At 45.5% G+C, this 15,290-nt stretch overlaps 1 protein-coding gene across 1 annotated transcript in view; it reads right to left on the reverse strand.

Annotated features, from left to right (window-relative positions):
- Positions 1-4,998: 4,998 nt before the first annotated feature.
- The window catches only part of LOC119394172 (bifunctional purine biosynthesis protein ATIC), a 44,667-nt gene continuing 34,375 nt past the window's right edge, over positions 4,999-15,290 (reverse strand). Inside the window, exons 2-8 of the mRNA XM_037661428.2 lie at positions 12,702-12,832; positions 11,895-11,987; positions 8,682-8,755; positions 7,561-7,669; positions 7,414-7,473; positions 6,535-6,630; positions 4,999-5,331 (exon numbers count right to left, since the gene is read on the reverse strand). Of these exons, the coding sequence (XP_037517356.1) occupies positions 5,212-5,331; positions 6,535-6,630; positions 7,414-7,473; positions 7,561-7,669; positions 8,682-8,755; positions 11,895-11,987; positions 12,702-12,830 (681 nt within the window). The 5' untranslated portion in view covers positions 12,831-12,832 and the 3' untranslated portion in view covers positions 4,999-5,211. The remainder of the gene's footprint in view (positions 5,332-6,534; positions 6,631-7,413; positions 7,474-7,560; positions 7,670-8,681; positions 8,756-11,894; positions 11,988-12,701; positions 12,833-15,290) is intronic.

A 15,290-nucleotide genomic window follows, 5' to 3' on the forward strand; every position in this document is an offset into this window, starting at 1 on the left:
TGAGCGCAGAATTTGAAATCGCATTACGACGATACTAAACGTGTTTTCTTTGCAATCAAAACAAAGTAGTTTAGACTTTTCCACCAATACAGGCTTTACAACAAAGGGAACACAAAAAGTACTTCTCACCAGGAAAGAGTTTGGAAATAAAGGAATGCAAAGAAGGCAGCAGCTCGCCATACAAGTTTCATAACGAGGAATAAACACTCGCCCCCAAGCATTCGCTGTGCGTTTTTTTTTTTTTCCTTTCTACTGTCAACATCCTGCTAGTGAGGATACAAGCAATACAAGTCAGCGTCAAACCGTCAAACGCAGTGCACGAAAGCACAAGCAAAACCGGAGGGCTTCCGCCGAAACATTTCCGCTGTCCGGTTATACTTACGGGAGCAACTGCTTTCAGGTGTAAATTCAAATACCCGCGTTTAAATTCGCAGACAATGCGGCGCGTCCCGTCTCAACTGCTCTACAAACACATTCGTGCTTTGTTAACAATATGATTATTTTTATCTTTTTAACGTTTACTACGTATGAAAGACGAGTGACGCACCGAGGGATCTGTTTTCGGACAGTACGAAAGCGATTTCCCGCTATCTAGATCGCAAGAAGCGTGCAGGCCATCGCACTTTTAGCAAGGCACACACACACACACACACACTACTCGTCACGAGTCGTGAAACTTACCCCATAGACTGTACCCTAGAGACGACTACATGCAACAGTAGACGAAGCACGGATACAATGTTCCGAGTGTGTCGTATCAACAAAGGAGCGTTGGCTGGTCATGTTGCTTTCCTGCGCAGAGATCTTCGCGCGACACGCGTATCTCGGCACAGTTGATGACTAACGCACTGCCATGCTATGACGGCCAGTTCAAGGCGAGCGAGAGAGCTGCGCTCGACACAAAAAAGACGTTCTAGTCATTCCGCGATAAGCGCTTAAACGTCCCGTAGGCTCTTTTTCACATCTGGAGACGAAACCGACGCGACAGAAGGAAACAAAAGCGTCAAACTAGAACAAACAAAAACCTGGAAACACGATCGTGTCGGAACCTGCTGGGGCCACTGGGTCAGTGTAACTAACGGTTTTACGTCTAACGAGTTTAGGCAAAAGACATCGGTAGTGGCCTCTCCGACGAAGCACAACGCCGAGGCAGTGAAGGAGGCAGGATGCTGCTCTGCCCCCTTATCGACGTCGAGGTCAGGCGCAGCGTGTTCTCACGACAACTTGGGTCCCCGCGCCCGCCTTACCTGCTCGCGACATCAGCGTCACGCACGCGCGCTCCACTTCACAGTTGCTTCAGGGGGTATACCTTTTTTCCGAGGTTATTTGAACAGCGCGACTGGCAGTCCCTTTCGCAAGGGACACGCGAGCATCGTGATGCCGCGTCAAAAAAAGCGTGAACCGCAATTCGTTGCGTGCACTTTCGGCGGTGCGATGATGCCATATTTTTCTACGAAACACAAGGCAAAGCCGAACGCTCCTGCACGTTACCGCGACTAAAGTTAACCGTATCGGCAGCGAGAAATAAAAACGGACAATGAATGGGGCTTACCCTGGATGCAGGCGCGGTCCGTCGGTGTACGATTTCCTATAAGAAGGACGGCACCGAGTCACTTATTTCCATATCGGGCATGGCGCCGGGGTTGCACCGGGTTTCTTCCAAACCTAGCAGACAAACCTCCACCCGGGCTTCGTGACAGACAAGACCTATCTCGAAGCCCGCAAAGTTCGCACACGCACGCACAATGTCCGGCAGCGGTGGACTGTCGCGGAATGAATTGGAACAGTCGTCACGAATGGTTTGCGGTTACATCCAAGCCCAACATAGCCCTGCAGCTTCGAGCAGCGCTTGCCTCCTGCCGTTTGCTCGTCCGTGCGTGCGTTCCGTACCTGCTGTGCTCCCGCAACAAAACGTTTACGTGCAAAAGCGGAACACAAATGGCGTCCTAGCGGAAGTGACGAACTCACGAACGAACTGGATGCAAAGTCACAATGCAACGCTGCATTTTTATCGTTTACATAAAATCAAATTATTAGTTCTACCATGTACATATTAATTATTGTGTGCCCAATAATTTTCCATAATACACTGAGTTTGCTTTTTCTGCCGCTTAGGCCCACTACTACCACTACTAAGCGTCGTTATCGTCACGCAACAGCTCTATGAAAGCCTGCAACTGCTGGTTTTTGAAATGCAGCGGGAAACTTGCTTGTTACCGAACTCCAATGGAGCACGCTCGAGTGCGACGCCTTCGGAGCTTAGCCATAGCTGAACGGCGATGTCCGCCGACTGCTTTCGGGGGCAAAAACGCGTCACATGGCGAATGATATGTTGCTTCCGCTATCGCACTTCGCGCGCATATTGAAGTAGCGTCGCTGGTAAACAAGCTCCTGCAGTTCTTGCTAAACGATGGCGAGCTCGTATAACGAAGGCAGCAACAACTACGTATGCTATGCAAGCTGTCATTTCCTTGCTGCTTTCAGATGTACCCTGTCGCAGAATAACACGAGAACCCGCTGAAGTACGTACACAGAGAAACGGAAAGTCGCTGCCCTGCGACTATTCGGGAATAGGTTACGTACCTGTGCGTCTGACAATCAATAATCGGGCCGTCATATTCGGTTCGCGCAACCTGAAACCACGCCAACACGCGAAGTTTGCGACCGTGCTGAAAACACACCAGGCTACGCGGCGGTAGGAAGGTAGGAACGAGTGAGGAAGGAGAATGTTAAGTACTTGCATCAGTGAATTGAGTCGGAAACGCGTCATTTTTCCGGAAGTCGTAGCATGCGCGAGCTCGTGCGCCGTCTCAGAGATGGAGCGCGTAGAGCGCGCTCCGTATCACGCACCGAAAGTCGCTTCTGAGCGACTTTCGGTGCGATTAGAAGAGCGCACTCTTAACGCGCCCAATGGTTGAATACGGCGCAGCAGGACCATATGCGTCTATTTCATTCGTCAGCGTAGTTGACAAGGCATGAAAAAGCTTGGTGGCTGCCTTTCCAGCTGCACGTCAACACAATCTTTTTTTAAAAAATTAAAAAAAAAAACCTTATTACAAGCCAAAAGTTTCGAAACTGTTTTTACGTTCCACTCTGTTATTTGTGCCTTTTATATTACCAAACTGCCGAGCAGCCATGCATGCAAGTTGCATTTATCTTTTTTAGTTTATTTCTTTACATACTGCCGACCTAAGGAGGCCTTAGGTAGGAGTGCAAGCAGCAGCACAACACAAGCTCAGTACACTAACTAAAACTATTTTGACTAAAGTGTCACCAACCTTCATATATGTTATCTTTGTCTGCCATTAGCAGTTGGATCGTTTGAAACAATTAAGTGCATACCCTACTGCACAACTAGAACATTTTCTACACCTGCATATTTTCGAACAAATTTACGATTTCACATCTGTCTTGGTAGTCTAGCCGCTTTCCTGTCTCCTTCACCGTTTCCTGTGTTCTGTTTTCGGCTGCGTATAATTCCTTAATGCAATGCATCAACTAGCCCAACGAGTTCTACTATCACATCTGTCTTTTCAGCAAGTCGGTACATTCAAGAAGGAGAAATAGTGCAGTTTCATTTCAGTGGTGCAGATACAACAAGACACTAAAACAAATGGTGAGGTGGCGATATGAAGCAGGTCTCATGTTCTAGTCTGCTTTAATGCATGCGTGAGGTTGCAGATTCCGAGGCCTAAATGCGCCACATATTGCATAGACAGATGGGTGCAAGAGCATGGGGTTCAAATTCACCTATGTCTGTGTGCTGCACTTATAAACCAAAGAGCAGAGTGCACCGCATTGTGAACTGGTTTAGGTGGTGTAGGCGAATTGAATTAGAACCAGTATGTCAGTAGGCACGCACACATTTGCAATGCAGACTTCATATGTATATGTACAAAACACACATGGTTACTTTATAAAATGAAACACAGATATAGACACTTATCTGAGGTCAGTTTCAGCCATGTAGTGGGTCTTTTTGCTATATAACAAGCATTGTGAAATCCCGAAAGCTGCATATCCTTGCCTAGTTCCCAAGCTTCAGTCGGCATACCCCTTTGCGACACAATGTGTACATTTGCACACATGACCTACTTTTGCCATTTCTATTCACTAGTGACAGTAAAGAGAGAACGAACGCTGAGCTAATGGTAAATTAAACGTTCTTGTTACCGAAAATTCTTATATATTACTTCTGGGTGAAATAGTTTGCTACACACGATCACTTTGGTGATCGGGTGAAGGCAGTACATTGTTTAAAGAGATGCGCCACTTGGGGTGTTTTGACAGGAATTTCGAAATGTTTTAAAATATTTTTTGGGAACACTTGCCATCAGCGAATCACTAGTGGATGTAATTTGAGTGGGCAATTGAATTCGTTTCGTGAAGAAATATGGCAAGACAGTAATTGAATACATGCACGTAGCCAGGATTTTTTTTCGGGGAGGGGGGGGGCAAGGCCTAATTGTTCGAAAAAAAGTCTTTCAATGGCAAAAAGAAAAAAAAATTTGCCCGGGAATATAGAAGACAGGACGAATTTCGGGGGCGGGGGGGCCTGGGCCCCACTGTCCTCTTGCCTCATTGAATAATTATATCACAATTGCAATTAATTGCTATAAAATACACTACAGCTAATTAAAACACTTCTACTCTCTTTAAATTGGGTCTCCAGAACCTCGACATCAAATTGTAGAAATTTCATGCATTTATGGACGGTCTATCATAATGCATGCCACAAAGGGATACCAAGAATGCAATTATTCACCAGCAGTTATCCATGACACTAAAATTTGCAAATGCCACCTAACCTTTAAAAACTGAACTAATGACCAATGGTGTACATTTTGCACATTGGTTTCTACATTCCAGCATTTTACCATGGGTTGCTGCACTTATTTGATTTAGCAGAGCACATATACGAGAAGAAAAGTTGCACAACTAAACCTCCTTTGGTTTGCATTTTTAGTTTTCAGAAGAGACTGAAGCACCAAACATGAACAGGTTTGCAAAATGTTTATTGTTCACGTTTTATATCCAAAAAGTTTATGTACACCACACACTTGCATGCTCCACAGTTGAGCGCACAGCGTGTACAATGCCACAAAACATTTTTGTTTCCTTACACAGCACTTTAACAATGAACGATTTGGACAGAGACCGAAAGACGAAGTCTAACGGGCGATGGATAGCCTGTCCAACTACAGTAGCTGCTCAGTGGTGGAACAGGCGTAGACCACTGTGTACCAAAGTGATTCCGTACTCGTCGCATGCCTCCACAACTCCTTGATCGTTGGTGGAACCTCCAGGGCTGACAATGTACTGCACACCGCTCTGAAAAAATCCATGCACACAGACATCGAGCCATCTGTCTTGGATTGTGCCCAAGAATGTTGAATGTCCAAAAGGTATAAGAGTTCACGCTATCTAAAATGCACCGTGCTAACAGACTTGTGAACTTGAAGTACAATGAGAATTCGCCAGCACGTAGTAAAGGCCGGCGCAGAAGGCATTTAACAAACACGTACTTAGGTTAGCACGTAGATATTTACAAGTAGGAATCGTGTGCACAATTTAGGCTTGCACGCTGAGGTATCAATGACATCTTGCATTTTCTCATGCATAGTCTTCTCTACTTAAAGACCTTACACAGGGTGTGGGCCTTACAAGAGACATGCTTATGGCTACTCAGTGAAGCCCTGAACTGCACTTTCACTGCTATGTGAGAAAATGCTACTGGCTGCCGATTAGGGACACTTTTAATCAATCACACTAGTGGCTTCAGTTGCCCTCGTCATATGATGAGCTTATCTGATCGGCACCCTCCTGAAGTTAGCCATATTTTATACCGCCTATACTGTTTGGGATTCCTGTCATCTTGAGGGCCTGGATGACTGCCTCAAACAAAACAGCAAACCATGCATTTAATACATACACGCATACTCTTAACATGAAAGTGGTTTATGATGGGGTCCACCAAAAATTGACTCGCATAATTTCTGTCACAGAGCTGATGTCAATAAGAGAACGCATGGGTAGCTGAGAAAGGAATTCGCAAAAAAAAAAAAAGCTTTGACCAAGTTATCCAACAAGCAAAATCAAACCTATGCCACGGCTTTCAAGCACAGAAGCCAGACACTCTGAACACTGCACCACAAATGCAAACAGTTTCCTCAGCGCAAGTGCACCATTCTATACGATTTCCGCTCTTGACAAGATTCCACCATCTAGGAGCTGTACAGTGAATTAAGTGGTACACCAAAGTGCAGCTTAAATGTTCCTGTGTTAACTCATCCATCTGTCCATTTCATTCAATATTCATCAGCCTGTCTACACCCACTGCAGGGCAAAGGCAGTGGGCTTAGTCTCCCAGGTTTCTCTCTCCCATGTTACGCTAATTAGCCAGGTCCCGTGCTTGCTGCGGCCCCGTTATCCCTGCAGACTTCTTAATTTCATCTGCCCACCGAACTTCCTGCCTCCATTTGGCACTTGCCATATAATTCACGACTTATTGAAAGCATGAAAGATAAATATTACCTGACGCGCCCTGTCAATGTTGTCTCTGAATGGGAAGAAAGCATCCGAACTGAGGGCCACGCCGGACAACTTGGCAATCCAGGCCTTCTTTTCTGCCTGTTGTAAAAAAAAAGGAGAGAGAGAGAGAAAGGAGACATAAAAAGCCTCTCTTTGCAGAGCAACAGCCAGTGCATTTAATTCTAAATACTTCAAACATGATGAGAGAGAGAAAGTTATAGTACACTAAGGATCATGTTTATGTGAATCCTGTTTGGAAATTGTACATTTCGACTACGTAATACCACTCTCAGTAAAGAAAGACAGCCCACCATCAACAGCAATACCAAAGTAACCCATCTGCTTTAGTGTAATCAAACACACCTGATTAAATTTAACCAGCTGAGGGAGCTTCCAATAAACAGGCATGAGGCCTCATTTTAATTGCAATACAAAAGTTTTGATCAACCGTCCAAAAGACAGGCTTGGTTGAGAGATGAAGTAGTTAATGGTTGCAGACAAGCTCTCGCTGCCTGATGTTCTTTCATGTAGCCTAACATCTAGGAAGACTGGCATTTGCATTCAGTTTTAAAACAAAATGGAGCTACTATAAAGCCGACAATGAAGGCTATATTGAGCACTAAATGACTTGGAAACTGTTACAGGTACATTCACGGAAGTCCTCACAGCATGCAGAATCACATGCAATAGCAGAGTCGAACCTTAGCAAGAAATGCTAACAAAGTTAGCATTTCTTGCCTGTCACAATGTCGCAAATACCAAAAGTACACCATAATGAATATCACACATAACAGACATCTTCATGTCAGATTGGTTGTGACTCGTAACGAGAGTTGACTTTATTGTGACGAGACAGTCCATCTCGGTGATCAGAAAACTCACCTCAGTTAGCTGGGGCACAGGGTTCTCCACAGAGTTGTGGTACTGCTCCAGAGGCATGTCCTACACAGGTGATAACATTACATCATAAAACATTTCTGTACATTACAGTACAAGAACACAATGCAAAAGAGAGACTAAGACACGTGCCTCCCCAAAGACACCGCCAACGTAGACGTCGATGATGTTGGAGATCTCGGCACGCTTGACACCCTTCTTGAAGACCATGCTCTTGATGTTGGGGTGCTGCCTCAGCCACCTATTGATTGCAATTATTTTCCGTTATTGAGCTGCATTAGTAAACCTCAACCCATGAAAAAAAAAAGCATGCTCAGAAGCCCCAGAATAATAACTGCACAAATAACTTTACCACAATGCACTCTCTCCACAAGGCCCCACAACCCATGCCATACAAGCTGAACTAATGTTTAAATAAGCAATGCTCAAAAATGGTCTTCACTTTAACGTTACTGCCCACAGCTTAGTGCCTGCTATCACTTTGTGCCCTGCAAACAATCATTTCATCCTAGGCAGAGGTTCATCACTAATGATTACAAAATCAAATTTGTAGTTTTCTAGCCCATCAAGTGCCCGAGTAACATTGCAATGTCACCAAAGACATACAATTTGACAAACAAAAACAGCAGCTATAAAAGTGAGCCAGGCGTAATGAATAATCCCTGTTCTATGCCCATGATGTGTGTCTAGTTGTGCATGTAGGAAATAAAAGATACAATTGTCCAGTAATACCGCAGAGCCACCTTGCATCGTATGGAACAGCTAATCATTATTAATGAATGAAGGGCTTTCTCTATACCAAACATATGTACATTCAACAATCTCAAATGTACACAGATGAACAAACTTTTTTGCCAGTGAAACGGAACAAACATTGGCTCAACGGGAGAGTAGTAAACACAACTGAAGCAGAATTATCTGTCGTATTAACTACGCCCCATTTTTGTGCTGTTTGTTCCACTGAGTTACGTGCCAACCATCCCAGTTCAGTACTCTCCTGTTCTTAGACAGCCTTTAGAATAATCAATAATGTTGTGTTACCAGCAGTTACTCGCAGCGTTGCCAGGGCCAGCATTATTGAGATTTCCCGCACAAGGTGTCATTACCAATGAAGAGTTGCTGATTGCAGAAGATACACATGTTATAGTTAGCCAGGAAAATTCAGTCATCAGCCAAAGCCCAACCCAAATCTCGTATATCTGCAACTTACTGATCTGTATCTACACGCGCACCGGAGCAATTGTTCGACTCACCAGTTGTTGGCCTTGTCACCTGCAAGTCGTGTGCAGTGAATTCGGGACTGCTGGCCAGCACCGATGCCAATCACCTACAAAAGGATGTGATGTTTTGGGTTTCTTCGGAATGACACACTGTTGGAGGGACATCAGAGATCTAGACACACATAGCATTGGTGCAAAACATGCTGCCTATGTAGTAATATTTACCAGAGCACTACACATTTTACAGCCTATATCTCGATACTGAAGCTCGACGGCGCTGCATTCGTGGAAAGGCAGGAAAATATAAACCAAGGTTGAAAGCAAGGCAAGCTCAACAATAGATGGCAAAATTCATTCAGGATTTGAACCCAGGACCAACATCTTTCCAGTATGGTTGCTCTAGATACCATTTCTGCTAACCATTAGGCTAGCAGATTGCAGTACAAGAGTTTTAGTCACTATCATCCGAGCCTCGTGATAAGACGACGTTGGTGTTGGTTCTGGGTTTGAATGCTGGAGCAGGACGAATTTTTTGTCAACTATAATACTCGGTTACAACCTAAGGAAATATGTCAGCTCCTCCCACAGCCCTCCCACAGCCATTGCTGTCCCTCCCACAGAACAATTTGCATAAGTGCTCCACTCAATAGCACTTACTCATTTTCGAGTGTATCACACAACTGACTTTCGTATACAGACCCACGTTTGTGTCGCTGGTTTCAGGTCAGAAACTTGAATGCCCGGGTAAATTTCGTCAGGGATCCTGACATCGCTGCTCAGTCATATGTAAAATTTTAGGTTGTAACGACAAACCTTTAACTCTTAATAATGCTACGTATCAGCGGCATTGCGGCCAAGGAGACGAAGAGAAGGACGAAACAGACAGACTGGCGCGTGTTGTTCGCGTCGGTTGTGCTGCTCGCCTAAGCTGTAAACAATACAGGGATACGTATCCCTTTGAGTTGGTGTCTTTTTCCGTAACATATTTGGTGGAGTGGTGCGATCCCCTACCTCGCCACGGAACTCCGCAGCGGACGTTGTCTCGAGGATTTCCCCATGGTCTCCCAAGACTCGGCTACATCCCTGCCGCTCGCATTGCCTCCTGCCCTACCTGGCCACCGGCCGCACCCACTTTCGTCACGCTTCCCGCGGTGAAAGAGCCTGGCGTCTTCTCGGGCCTCGAAGGTTCTGATGTCGACCAATGGGTGCGCCTGTACGAACGCGTCAGCGCCAGTTACAGGTGGGACCCCACCCTTATGCTGGCGAATGTCATATTTTACCTGGACGGAACCCCTCGTCTCTGGTTTGACACCCATGAGCATGAGATTACTAGCTGGGACAGCTTTAAGGAAAAGATCCGCAAACTTTTTGGCAACTCTCTTGGACGTCGCCTCGCCGCAAAGACTGAATTATCGACTCGCACGCAAAGCTCCACTGAGTCCTACCTCAGTTATATTCAACATGTCCTGGCCCTCTGCCGCAAAGCCGACAAAACCATGTCTGAGCAAGAACAAGTTGCGCACATACTCAAGGGTATCGCCGATGACGCGTTCAACTTGCTGTTGTGCACTAACGTGTCCTCTGTCGATGCGGTACTTCAACAATGTCGTCGCTTGGAACAGGCTAAAAGTAGGCGTGTCTCCCAACTGTTCCCGCGCCTTCCGAATACCGCAGTGACGTCTTCTTGCCTCGCTACATACCGGCAACCGGACGCCTGCGATAACTTGACCCAACTCGTTAGGCGTGAACTTGAAGCAGCCGCCCCTGTTATCGTGGCACCACCATCCTCTGACACACCTCCTTCCGTCCCTTTACCCCTTCTTCAAGCAGTAATCCGACAGGAAATTGCCAGCATGGGTATCTACTCTATTTCGACGCCTCCCCGTACCGACTTCCCACCACACTTCACGCCCCCACGTCGACTCCCGTCTCCCGTCTGGCTCGCCACCAGCGTTCTGTAATCCGTCCGAATGGAGAACACCTGATGACAAGCCCATAAGCTTCTACTGTCACCGAATAGGACACATATCTCGTCATTGCCGACGTCGCTGGGCTCCTCCTGCACAAAATTTCCCGCCTTCCTTCAATAATCGTCCCGCTCCTCGTTCTGCAACCAGCCCAGACCACTCTGCCCCTCCTGCCCACTTCGCCCCTCCAGCCCACTTCGCCCCTCCGGCCCACTACGCCCCTCCGGCCCACTACGCCCCTCCGGCCCACTACGCCCCCTCAGGCCTACTCTTCCCATCAGGACCACTTTGCAACTCACGATCCCCACTACTCCCGCTCTCCCTCACCCCACCGTCGCCAGTCCCGTTCGCCTCAGCCCCGACGACCACCTTCCCCCACTCCCCCACGACGTTCGCCGACGGAAAACTAAATGCTGCAGCCCCTGGAGGTGGCGCTGCATCAATCGGACCAAGCGAAAATACTCTATTGACCATACCGACGAATAGGAACCTTATTGACGTACAAGTCGACGGAGTGCCTGTGACAGCTCTAGTCGACACTGGTGCTCAAGTTTCCATTATGAACACTGATTTTAGACGCAAGCTCAAGAAAGTTCTCACACCTGTGTCTTTTTCCGTAACAATATGCGTAGAATTTACATAAGCCGCGAACAAGTATCTCTGGTTCGAGCGGAAACCAGCTAGCACAACTGTTTTTCACAGGTGAAGGGCAGGAGCTGTGGTTATGTGGGCGAAGCTACTATTTTTTCTTAGGTTGTGACCCAGTATAGACCCTTTCGCTGTTTACAAACGCAGGTGCTGGATGGCTTCCAGTTTTGTGTGTCAGCGTAGCCTAGTAGCATCGGTGAGGAACGAAAGCCTTAGCGAGTAGCTCGCACATTAACACTTTTCTCCCTGTGTCTGGCCAAATATTTCAAATGAATATTCTTCTAAGCTATACACAAAATTATAAGAGTTAGTCCTTAACTTTAAGTGCCTTCGTTTTACATGAAAGCGTAAAAAGAGCCTTTCCTTACTCTGGCACAGCTTAAAAAACACGCTTTCTCCTGCGGTGTTAGAGAGTGATAATCGAGAGTGATAATTGAAGTTGGCGGAAGTTTGTTGGGATATAACACGTGCTGCTACTATTGCAATCTTGAAACCAAACAAAAAGGCGAATAGGAAGCTTTTGAGAAACCTGTATAAATTTCCTTTGCATCTTTCTGCTACAGATGAGCTGACAGTTTCTCCATTTCATTTAAAACACACATTAAGTGTCCTTAATTACAGAAGCACTTACCTGTCCATCCTTCGCATAGCAGACAGAGTTGGACTGGGTGTACTTGAGGGCTATCGTGGCCACAATCAGGTCCCGGATGGCAGGCTCTGGCAGCTGGATTTCAGAGGGACGCACGTAAGTTCAAGCACAGTGAAAATCTACTGCCGCTCCTGCTTTTACCAACAGCCAGGCAGCTACCAAAACTGGTAAGCACCTTCCCGACCAAACAAAAAACTGCCTCTTCTGGGCCTTACTTTACTCAGTTCACTGGCCTCTAGTTATCTTATAAAGCATTTACTTTTGCAATTCCTCAAATTCTCTACATTCAAAGACTGGCCAAGGATTCAACATACAATTACACCTGACATCTAAATGCTGATTATACACACAACAGCACGCACCTCTAACTTTCTAAAGCGATGCTTCCTCACGGTTTGTGTGTGCATGTGTTCAGTGCTTTAGCAGTGATGCTGCCTGTTTGGTGCTGCAGCACACAGGAGCATTTTCCATGTCATGAGAGACTTCAAACTTCATTCTATATGTGGAGGGATGGAGCGTGGGCACTGATGTGTTGTACATTATTTTCTAGTCACTGAATAGAGCAATATGTATGTTGCTCATGATGCAAGACGTACTTGTTGCTAACAGGTAGACAACATGCACACTGAGCTAAATGTGTAAAGCACTTAGCTTCCAGTGTTGACTGCACGTCCGCATTTAATTTTCTCTCTCAACCTGCGCACTAGACAGTAGTAGTATATCTCAGGCCGAAGACAGCTTATGGCCTTAAAAAAGCATTTAAAAAGTATGAAATGGACCAGCACTCACTGTCTTGGTCTTTGACACAATGTTGGTGAAGAGATCCCGATTGATCTTGGCGTCGTTGCGGCGTTGCTCAAGAGTCAGGCCAAACAGTGTGCGGGATTCCATGAGCGTTGGCTCGTAGTTCGCATCCATCTAGCCGAAATGGAGAAAATTAATTTTTTTTCTCCAAAAAATTGTTTATTGAGCGTGAAGCTCCACTGCCTCTGAGTCACAGCGGTTCAATGTTTCCTACAGAATTGCTAATGCTGAACGAACTGTTTAGTATTCACATGTCTTCAATAACAGAAACTACTTAATGGTGATGCACAATTTGCACCAAAAATTTCTAGCTTTTTCAGTACACTTTGTATAACATACAGCATGAAAACTAAAAAGCCACCAAGTTGACTACCCTGCAGCACGTACACTAAATGGCAGAAAAAAATGTAAGCGAGGCCTGTTCCGTGGTGTAGGTATTGAAGTCGCATGCAACAGGACGTTGTGTAAATGTATTCTTGTCCAATAAAGCACTGCGAGTCTTTGTAACACGCTGCGGCTAAGTCTAATACATGAAACAGTTTTGAAAAGCCTCCTCAACTATTGCGCACTATTGTTGATAAAACGTGGCATCGCATAACACCCTGTTTTTCACTGCTATTGTGAGGATTGGAGCATAATGCTCACACATTTCAATGCACCACAGAAGCAGAGTTTGTTCCACTGGATCAGATTTCGACATCAAAAGTTGTGGTTTGGCAAGAGCAAACTTCAAAATTGCGCCGTCACATTATGTTTTGAAAGCAACAATACCCACAATTACACACCAGAAATGCTTGCTAAAGTGTCACTGACACCACACATGCATGCTGCTCATCAAATAGATGTCACAACATTTTATCAACAATTAAGAGCTGCTCACTTGCTTCAAGTGCCGGTGCATTAAAAAATTACTAGAGCTGTGCGAATAGCAAAATTTTGGGTGCGAAGCGAATTCAATTATTAAAGTTAGAGTACGAATCGAATAGAATATTTTTTGAATATTTCTCGAATACTGTCGCGAAATTACAGAAAAAAATGTTGCAGAGGATACCTAAACATATTCTTATGTGATAGAAACATGAAAGAGTTTCTTTTGGCTAAGTTGGTTAGTTGCTGAAGAGGTGGTGTTCCCTAGTTCTCCTAAGAATGAGGCAATGCAGAGGTCGAATCGTATTTATTTACATTATCTGGTGCAACCAACGTGGTGTCGACAACACTTTACACGTCAAAGGAAAAGACTATTTTCTCAACCTCTCCTCCTACTTCAACTTCTGTGGAGGCCCAACTGATGTGGTAAACAAGGGCGCGCTCCCTTCGAGTCCGATTATCCTAATCTGCCTCTTAGATGCCAATGTATAAGAACATCTGAAATTCTGCACAATGAAAATCTTCGGCATCCGATTTTTCAGACTTTCTGCCCAAATTTCAGGTCCGAAATGGCATTAATTAAAGCCCCCGTCTCCGTCGTGTCTCATAGGTCCAAACCAGCGCTTTCGTGAGTCGATCCATTTGTGGTTGTAGCAGAGTCCCAAAGGCAGCTTGACCACAAGGCTAGAGTGTGATGGTGTGAAGCATATTGAAAATCTGAAGGGGCCACTGTCAAGGCCCCAACGGTGCAGTGCGGCTGGTGCGGCAATGCCTTTACGGATAAGCATCAGAAACGCACGGAGGCGTGATGGCAGCAAGCGGCAAACACACCAGTACGGCTTAATTACTGATAACTAGAGCTGTGCGAATAGCAAAATTTTGGGTGCGAAGCGAATTCGAATATTGGAGTGTGAGTGCGAATCGAATCGAATAATTTCGAATAATTTTCGAATATTTCTCAAACATTTTTCGAATAATTCGAAGTGAAATTACAGAAAAAGTTGCAGAGAATCCCTAAGTATGTTCTTGTGAGATAGCAACATGAAAGTGTTTCTTTTCGCTAGGTTGATGAAGCGCTGGTGGGGTCATATTTCATAGTTGTGTTTCTTATCAAGAATGAGGCAATGTAGAGGCCGAATTGTATTTATGTACATGATTTGGTGCAATCAAAGTGTTGCCGACAACACTTTACACGTGATAGGCAGAGACGCCATTTCCTCAGCCTCTCCTCCTGTTTCAACTTCTGTGGAAGGCCAACTGATGTGGCGGACAAGGGTGTGCTCCCTTCAAGTCCGGAGTACCAAATCTGCCTCGTAGACGTCGATATATAAGAACATCTGAAATTTTGGATGCTAAAAAGCTTCGGCGTCCGATTTTTCGGACTCCTGCCCAAATTTCAGGTCCAAAACAGAATTAATTGAGACCCTAACTCTGCCACATATCTTTCATCTCATGTGGAACCAGCGTTTTCTTGAGTTATACATTTGAGACCGTAGGGCGGCTTGAAAGGCAGCTTTGCCGCAATACGGGGGTGTGATGAGGTGAAGCATATTGAAAAAAGGGGACCACTTCCAAACGGACGTTGACTCTGTCTCTCTTGGCTAAGTTCAACCGTAACGACCTTGAAAGGCAGACTTTGCCGCAATACGGGGGATGTGAGGAGGTGAAGCATATGAAAATCTAGGGACCACTTCCATCAGACATTGA

Source organism: Rhipicephalus sanguineus, chromosome 5 (genome assembly GCF_013339695.2).
Source record: "Rhipicephalus sanguineus isolate Rsan-2018 chromosome 5, BIME_Rsan_1.4, whole genome shotgun sequence".
Taxonomy (NCBI): domain Eukaryota; kingdom Metazoa; phylum Arthropoda; class Arachnida; order Ixodida; family Ixodidae; genus Rhipicephalus; species Rhipicephalus sanguineus.